This window comes from Callorhinus ursinus, unplaced genomic scaffold (assembly GCF_003265705.2).
Source record: "Callorhinus ursinus isolate GAN/ISIS: 27379988/994484 unplaced genomic scaffold, GSC_fseal_2.0 scaffold10, whole genome shotgun sequence".
In the NCBI taxonomy this organism is placed as follows: Eukaryota; Metazoa; Chordata; class Mammalia; order Carnivora; family Otariidae; genus Callorhinus; species Callorhinus ursinus.
In genome coordinates, this window is record NW_027397072.1 from 26,331,339 (window position 1) to 26,340,605 (window position 9,267).

The 9,267-nt window shown below is 33.0% G+C and overlaps 1 protein-coding gene across 9 annotated transcripts in view; it reads right to left on the reverse strand.

The window, feature by feature from the left end:
* The window catches only part of MEMO1 (mediator of cell motility 1), a 119,127-nt gene that overhangs the window by 9,079 nt on the left and 100,781 nt on the right, over window positions 1-9,267 (reverse strand). For all 9 annotated transcript variants that reach the window (XM_073897235.1, XM_025868012.2, XM_073897232.1 and 6 more), the window contains one exon: window positions 3,598-3,674. In XM_073897235.1, the coding sequence (XP_073753336.1) occupies window positions 3,598-3,674 (77 nt within the window). The remainder of the gene's footprint in view (window positions 1-3,597; window positions 3,675-9,267) is intronic.

The following is a 9,267-nucleotide window of genomic DNA, read 5'->3' on the forward strand; positions in this document are numbered from 1 at the left end:
TATATATATATATATATATATATATATATATATATATATATATATCTCTTTACTGGTTTTTTTAAAAACTGTGTCTCCTCCTGTTAGAATAAAAGTTGTGTGAAAGTGTGTTTGTTTACTGCCATAACTCCAACGGTGCCTAGGGCTGTAAGTGCACTCAAAAGTAAGTGGCAAAATGGGGCACCTGGGTGGCTCAGTCGTTAAGCGTCTGCCTTCGGCTCAGGTCATGGTCCCAGGGTCCTGGGATCGAGCCCCGCATTGGGCTCCCTGCTCCACAGGAAGGCTGCTTCTCCCTTTCCCACTCCCCCTGCTTGTGTTCCCTCTCTTGCTGTCTGTCTCTCTGTCAAATAAATAAAATCTTTAAAAATAACAGTAATAATAATAATTGGCAAAATGAAAATCCAAATGCCAACTTGACATTGGATGTCTTAAAGGCAACAGCAAATACAACATATCGCTAATATGATTTATGATTTCCCTACCTCCTAAAACATCAGTCCTATCTTCTTGTGCTTTAAACCTAAGTGAACAGTACCAACACCCCACCAGCAGCATAAGCCAGACATTTAGGAGTTATTCTTGATACTTCCTTCCCTGGCAAGTTCAATCAATCTCCAAGTCCTATCATCAGTTTGTCTCTTATATACTGAATATATCCACTCTGTCCCTCTTCCACCATCACCACCCCATCCACTGTCTAAATTACCATTTGTCACCTGGATTACCAAACTGGTCTACTCATTTCTCCTCTGACCTTCCTCCAAACCCACCTGCTACACTGCAGCTATATGATCTATTCAAATACAATCTGATTTTATCACTTTCCTATTTAATATCCTTTAAACAGCATATTCCAGGGGTGCCTTGGTGGTTCAGTCGGTTAAGCGTCTGCCTTGGGTTCAGGTCACAATCTCAGGGTCCTGGGATCAAGTCCCATGTCGGGCTCCCTGCTCAGTGGGGAGTCTGCTTCTCCCTCTGCCTGCCATTCCCCCCTGCTTGTACATGCGCACACACACACACTCTCTCTCTCTCTGACAAATAAAAAAAATAAAATCTTTAAAATAAATAAACAACCTGTTCTAGATTCTCTAGCTTCATTTCTCACCACTACCCCCACCCATTCAACCACTGAATCACTCAACAACTACATATATTGAGTACCCGGTGAAAGGCTGATACAAAATGGACGAAGATCCTGATTTCATGAAGCTTACAATCCCACAGGGGAGGTTATCACCAAATGAATCAACAAATAATAAGTCACAGAGTAATTAAAACTGAGAAGAAAACTTAAGTAGGGTAAGATCATGGAACAACTGTTTACCATAGGGACATAATGGAAAATTGTGGGCACATTTTTGGGTTGTCCCAATAATTAGAAGATGCTAATGGGTGGTGCCCAGAGACGCTGATTGTCCTATAATACAAGATAGTCCCAAACACAAATAATTGTTCTCATCCCATAACACTCTTGACATGTCCATATAGGTGAAAAACCTGCTTATAATTATCTAGACCCTTAACTCTATTTTATATATAAATACTAAGAAGTTTTGCATGGTTTTAATATACAGCAGATTTCCAAGGAATTGCCATATTTATATAAAGTAAGGGAAGGCTGTACTTTGTTTAGTTTACAACTTTACTAAAAATTGCTCACCATTTTGGAAAATCAAAGTCACCCAGCAAAGCACCTTAGTAATATGAGTCACAAATATAACTGTTTAGGTTTGGAATGATAGCTATTATAGTAATGATACAATGTGTAATAAGCATCTACTTCACAGTGTCTTCTAATATAGTTGGTATTTGGGCACTTACATTATTAAAAATATGTTAGTTTATCATAAATTACTTTCCCTTTATTTCTTTCTCATACTACAGTTAGGGTATTCATTTAATTTAATTATGTATATAGGAAGATTATATTATTTTATTCACTTGAATAATATTCACTGAGCACCTACTAATGTTCTAATCACTATTCTAAGCACTTTGGATACATCGGAGAACAAAATAAATATCCTAACAAAACTATAATAAGTAGAATATTTAGTTTGTTGAAAGAAAAACTGCAGCAGGGTAAGGTAGGTTGGGAATGCTGAGAAGGTGGAGTGTATGATGCAAAATTAAACAGGATAGTCGGTGCGCCTTGGGAAGGTAAAGCTGAGCAAAGCCACAAAGTCAGACAGTCAAGTATAAAAAGGGCCAAAGCCCTACGGTAGGCACATCTAGATCATTCTCACAGAACAAGGAGAGCATGTGTCCTAAATATCTCTTACATTTCTGTATTGGAATAGCTTCTTTCTAAGTCTGTTCAATGACTGTACTGTAAGTTCTATTAAGTGAGAGACAATGTTTTATCTTCTTAACATCTTCAATATTTCACACAGTACCAGACATACAGGAGACACCCATTAACCACTTGCTACATGAAGAAAATAAATGATGACATAACCAGAAAAGTTTTCTGAGGCAACTGAGAACTAAGCCTCAGAAAAATAAGATCAGAACTAGAAGCCAGAAAAGAGTTAAATGACTGACATGACATCATAAAGCCAAAAGAAAAGTCAGTAGATTAAGTCCAAATGAAATTCTAAAGGTAAAAGTATTAGGCCATAAATGGATCTAAGTAATAAGATAAATTTGAATATGATAAAATCTAAATATAATAAAATCTCCTAGGTAACTAAATTTGCATTCATTCCATTTGGCTTTTAATAAAATATACAAGGTATAACCTACCTATAGTTTTAGATCCAGATTCCTTACTAAAACGTTTTACCTACTTTAGACTAAATATTTTTATACTAAAACATATGCATAAAGCTTTTCAAACAGTGGTAAAGTTGATTTCAAACATATCACAGACTTTAAGTCTGACAGAGTTTAAAGACAATTTAGAGACCACCTATTCCAAGTCTCTTATCTTAGAGATGACAAATTGAGGACTAGAGAAATGAAATGATCTGTCAAAGGTCAAAGCCAATAAGTGATATATCCGCTATATTTAATATTCTATTTATAAGTTAAAAAAAACAACAAAATGATTTGCATGACTTTTTAACTATGAAAACAAGTACTATGACTACCATACTACTTTAAGGAAAATGACAGCAGGATCATTGTCTATTGTACTGGGCCAGATAAGAATACAATCATATTTTTAAATTCTCTATTTAAACAACAAAATGAAACACCATTTAAGAAAATCCAAATGGCCAAAAAATATAATTAAGTAATAAAATAAACTAAGAATTTGCTACGGTTGTTTTTGCTTAAAAGAAAGTTATGGCATTAGTATCCTGTCATCCCTAAACCTTAGACACTCCCCCAAATAGCATCTAAAATCTGTATATTATTCTTAGTCTCATTAATCAAATAAAATTAAGATAAAGGAAATTTCAACTAATAGAAAAGGGATTATTTTTATAATCAATATTCATATGATTGTAAACTATATTTTGCACAGTTAAATAAAGATAGGGAAAGAATTATTAGTCCACTGTATATTTCAACATATTAAGTCTTGAATCACTAATCTGAAATTAAAGAAAACACCTTAGAGCATTAAAACCCCACACCTGTAAGACTTACCATTTTATCTAGATGTTCAATGGATCTATAAATCTCCCCCTGGGATTCATCATAGTAACTGTAACGGAACCTTTGACCTTGAAACAAATATCATGTACAAAATAAAATAGGGAAAAATTAGAAGCTAAAAAGAAAGCAAGCGCTTACCAAATAATTTCAGTTCTCATGGAAGGCAAAGCACAGCTTACGCCTCTGAGAGAATCATTCCCAAGAGCCCTTGTACATAAAAATAAAAGGCATATTTGGGAAGTAATAAAGAAATGATATATCACCAGTGTTTTATGATGTTAAAAACTACTTCAAACTGTAGAACCTTAGAGTCACAAGCAATACAAAAGACTAAGGAAACAAAACAGCTTAAAAGTTAGAAGCATTGTTAAACATATTATATCAGTCTGTAATGGAAGGTAAACCCAAAGAATATGATTCAAGGAAATCTGGTTTAAGGAAACTATCTCAATGTAACAGATCAATGAAAGCTTAGCTTTTGCTATATAAATGCAAAGATTTGATCTCTATTACAGAAAAAAAAAGTGCAGGTCAGAGATACATGTGGCTTATGTGATTTTTATGACCTCAATAAAAATATTTATCTCATTTTTGCAAAACTCTCTACTTGAAAAAGATCAATACAAGTGCCTTAGAACAGGAGGCACAAAAGAATAAATATAATAGTCCTACGCTGACAATAATATCTCAGTAAGAGTGCAAGCACAGAACATTCAATGTGTAGCTCTTCTCCAAGAAACACAGAGGGTAAACTGGAAGAAGCTTGAAAAGAAGACAGAAAACAAAAGGCTCAGGTAATAAATTTGGCTCCCTACATAGTCATATAAAAACCAAAAGTTAAACATACTCATAAATAATTGTGGTATGTTATTCCACTATGTTTTATTTCAGATACATCTACACTTGTATTTCTGTGATGCCTATATTTCTTAGAACTCATTATTTTTATATTTAGTTATTTTTAAAGATTCACCAAAATGCATTTTAATGGTATGTGAGTACACCAGTCATATAGGCACACTCTGTCTCTTGTGCTTCATTTTTAGAGCAAAGTTCACATATACAATTATTATCCTCACACCTGAGAAGATGGGTTTCTTTGGCTGGATAATTATGATTTTTAAGTTCTCTGTTTATCTTACTAAAAAACATCATCTTATAAATGACAAGCAATAGTAAAACTCTTTTTGTGCTCTTTTTTGGAAAAAAAGACACATCACAGTTCTCAACACTTCCTTTACTTGTTGATGTTGATCATTTTTGATGGTCATCTTTCTAGAATATACTGTATGTCCTTAACTTTCACATTTTAACTTTTCACATATATTAATATGTACGATTACTCATGTAACAGTTCTTACTTTCCCTCAAGAGCTTCTATTAAATCAATATTGCGTCTTAGAATTCATGATATCCTAGAATCAAGCAATAAGGTTCTGAGACAATTATCTGCTTTCTGAATATAACAACCATTTTTGTAAACATTGAAGAATACTACATGTCGCCATAACTATGAGATCCATTACAGTCCTTGCACTAAAAAAAATTCTTAAACAGTGACAATTCATCACTCAATGATGCCCTTATATTAAATAACTCATCAGACATTTCTTTCAAAAGTTAGAGCTAGGTATAGTTTTGCTTTTCTTTACAGAATGTACACATTTACTCCTACCTAATAATGAGAACTATATAAATTGACCCTATTTTTCCTATTTGCCAGATGGCTATTGGAAGGCTCAAAGTCAAATCTAAAGTCTGTTGCAGTAACTTCTTGATTCAATTCACTGGTACTAAATCTCTACTTCTATTTCAAAGGTCTTTTGATAGAGTGGCCCCAAATCTTTTGTGAAATGAATGAACAATTAAATGAATAATCTTAAGACAAGAAACTTCTGACTCACTGTCAACTGTAGTAAGAGTAATATCCTTGGAAGCAATCAAGATGAATATTCTTTGAATCTGAACTACTTCAGGTTTATCCTAATGCATTCTCTTTTCCTTGTTTCAGGAGATAGCTGTAGTTTTAGCTGTCAATAATCCCTGTGACTGGGACGTAACTATCTAATCTGAAAACTGCTACTCTTCAAGTACAGAGAAAAATGCATGTACTTTGTGATAACCATTTGCTACTCAAAAGTCTTTTCTGCTTATTTCCGAGTTCAGAACTGCTGTTCCAAATGACTGAAGTTGGTCAAACCTGCCTTAATCACAAGTAAAAAGTCTAACTGTATTTAGAAATACTGCCTTGTTCACATGGACCATTTTCACTGTAACTTTCACTTAAAAACTACTTCTGAAGTAAGAGAAAAATACATAAGATATTTTGAATACTTTAAAATACTAAATCAACATGTGATTTAAAAAGAATGACAAAATGCACAGGAAATCGATGAGTAAATGTTTAACATTTGCTATCTACCTCTTGCTACTCCTTAGGTATTTGCATTTTGTAGCTGAAGAATCGAGTAGAAATATTTTATGGGCTCTAAGTAATATATCAATTAAGTAGCTAAATCCACACTATATAAAGCTACTACACTGAAAATGTAGCTTACTTAAACAGCTCAAACTTAGAATAATTTTTAAAAATTGTACAAGCATTTAGAAGTTACTTGAGTAATTCATTCTGGTCAATATACATACAAAAAGCATCTAATTCAAAGTAAATAGTTTCCATCATCCTAGCCTATATGTGGGGGTGGGGGTGGGGAAGGTGTGTGCACACGCACACGCGCACACACACACACAACTTTAGTTAAACACCTCTTGGAATTTGAATGCAAAAAATCTTTTCTATCTAATTATTAAAAAGAAGCTTATCAAGATTTTATTTAATGAGAAATAAACGAAATGACAACACTAGCACAATACACTGTTCATAAGTGCACCTTTAATCAAACATTTATTGTTGACTTAAAATATATTATGATTTCGTGAAACTCATGAGCAGACATTTTGTTTTATAATACTTCTAACATTCAGTAAAGCTTATGCATCTCAACTGAGCAAACACAGTTGCCTATGTACCTGGAGAACTGGACTTGTATACTTTTATAAGTATGAATAAAGCATATCACATAGTAAGAGAAAATTACTTACCTGAAACTTATCCTTTCAGAAGGTACACTGGGAAAATGGATTCTTTGAGCCCCTGTTTCAACTCCAAGTATGAGCTTTCTAGCTTTAAGAGCCATTGACACTGCCCCTAGGGGCAGCACAAGCTTTGGAGCTCCCCTAGTGAGTATGTCAGTAGTTTCTTCAGGTGCCTTCCCTCAGTTCTTTTCAAATTCAAAAGATGAGAGGAAAAATAACCCAAGAAAAAAAATCCTGTAAAGCAGAAACCTTACTCTTTGAGGGAAGGAGGGTAGCTCATTTGTGAATCCATTCCAGAGCACGCTTTCTGAGAAAAAGAAATACAGGTAAGTAATTTTCCCATCTCCAAAGGTGACTGGTGATTAATGAGTGGATTCACAGAGTGTGGAGAGTAAGCTCCAGGGATGTCTGTTTAACACACAACAATCAACTAATGAGGACAAACATAACAATGAATGGTACAAGAACCAACACTACTTTTTAAGTACCTCAAAACAAAAAATAAAAAAATATCAAATACCTCAACATTAAGCTAAACACTGGATTGCAGAAATAAAACAATGAGCTTGGAAAGTTGATTTTAAAGCCCCCAAAAAGATTAGTGAACAAAACAGACTTTCAGACATATGTCCAGTAAATACTGTTACACAATCACTTAATCACTTTATATGTTAAAGCATTTTCATTGAGTTAACCCTCACGACAACCTATGAGATAGAGTATTAGGTCATTTTATACTAAGGACCTAAACTGGGGACATTCATAATTGAAATCGTGAAAAACTACAGTCCTTTCATTCTAAAGTCTTAGCTATAATGTAAAAAAAGTATTAGCCTTCCCTCAAAAGATAAAAAATTTAAATATGTGGAATTAGTATGTATAAAATTTGAGAAGACAAATACAAAAGCTTGGATAAGATGTATTTCAGGAGTTAGCTAACTTATACTTAAACCAATTGAAATTATTTAGAAAATAGTAATACCTTCAGTACTTAAGAGACTAACAACAGAAAGGAAAAAAGAATAGGCATGAATAATCACTTGTTAATATATATATTAAACTAGAAATCTGAATAAAGATATAAATTCATAAATATTCTGGGGAATGCCACTTTTGATAAGTGACACATACTTATAAAAAAGAAATTATGTAAACCTAGACAAATATAAGTTTATATGTAAAAATCCAAAATTAAAGTGAGTGTAGTAAATTTTATTCATATTTTAATAAAATAATTTATCATTAACATTTACCAAGTAAATTTACTGAAGTTAATTTGCACTTAAAACTGCCATAAACGGAAAATTAAGTAGAATGAATCGACTTTAAAAAAATCAATTTCTGTTAGATGCAGTTTCATTTAGAAACTTCTTAGAAGTTAACTAGAAATTATGTTAATGAAAGTTGTCAATAATTCTAAATGTGAAAATATAAATTTCAGGGAGATCAGGAAAGTATAAATATTAACAGTATATATTATATATGTGGAGAAGAGCAAAAACGAAAGTTAGGAAAACAAATGAAAATTCCACCAATTAGAAAAACTAAAATAGGCCCAGTCAAAATTCTCTTATATGGAGCCATCTTATAGGACGAGAAACTTGATCAGAAAAAGTATGGAGATAACATTACCTAACCATAGTAAAAATTAAATACTAGCAGCAAATGTCCTTCACTTAGACCACAATCCTTGGTAGTAGCAGGAAGGGTGAAATGAGGTAGATCATCAAGTGTTAACTAGGAAACATCACCCTATTGGGCTGACTAATGAATTTTCATGTGGATTAGACTAACGATAAAATAAAAGACAGGAACTGAAATGGTGAGGGTTTTTTTTTTTCTGGCGGGGTGGGGTATTCAAATGAAGGGACAAAAAGAAGGGGCATAATAGAATCTAGGTTCCCACTCTCCCTTAGCTTTCCCACCCAAAAAGAAAACTTGAGAATATTTTAATCTTCCTACTTTTTCTCTCTCTGATGTCTTTTTCAAGTCCTTATAAAATTTAAATGGGATCTGAAAGACGAAAATCTTTAAAGCAAAGTACACTTAAAAGTCATTCTTGTAATGGATATTGGCTAACAAGTAAAATCAAACAGGCAAAACCCTTCCAATCACTGTCTCTACCACCAAATCTCTTGCCTTATTTTTAACAGAAGCTGGACATAATAGAAATAATGACTAGAAATGAAAAAAGTTGTCACTGATAGTAGTCTAATATTATTGAATAAAACAAAATTCCACTGTAGGCATCTGAGTAATTTGTCAACTGTACCATAATCAATTAAGTGATTTTTCTTCAAAAATCAGCTATTTAGAAATGTACAGGGTGTTGACGGCTTAACTCAATGAAACTTTTAATATCTCTGAGTATGTGAGGAGCTGAATTCTTCTTGTGAAATGATTTCTAAGTCAGTGTTATCATTACTTTGATATGGTAAAAATCAATCTATATAGTACCCTTACAAAGAAGAAGAAGAAGAAGAAGAAGAAGAAGAAGAAGAAGAAAAAGAAGAAGAAGAAGAAGAAGAAGAAGAAGAAGAAGAAGAAGAAGAAGAAGAAGAAGAA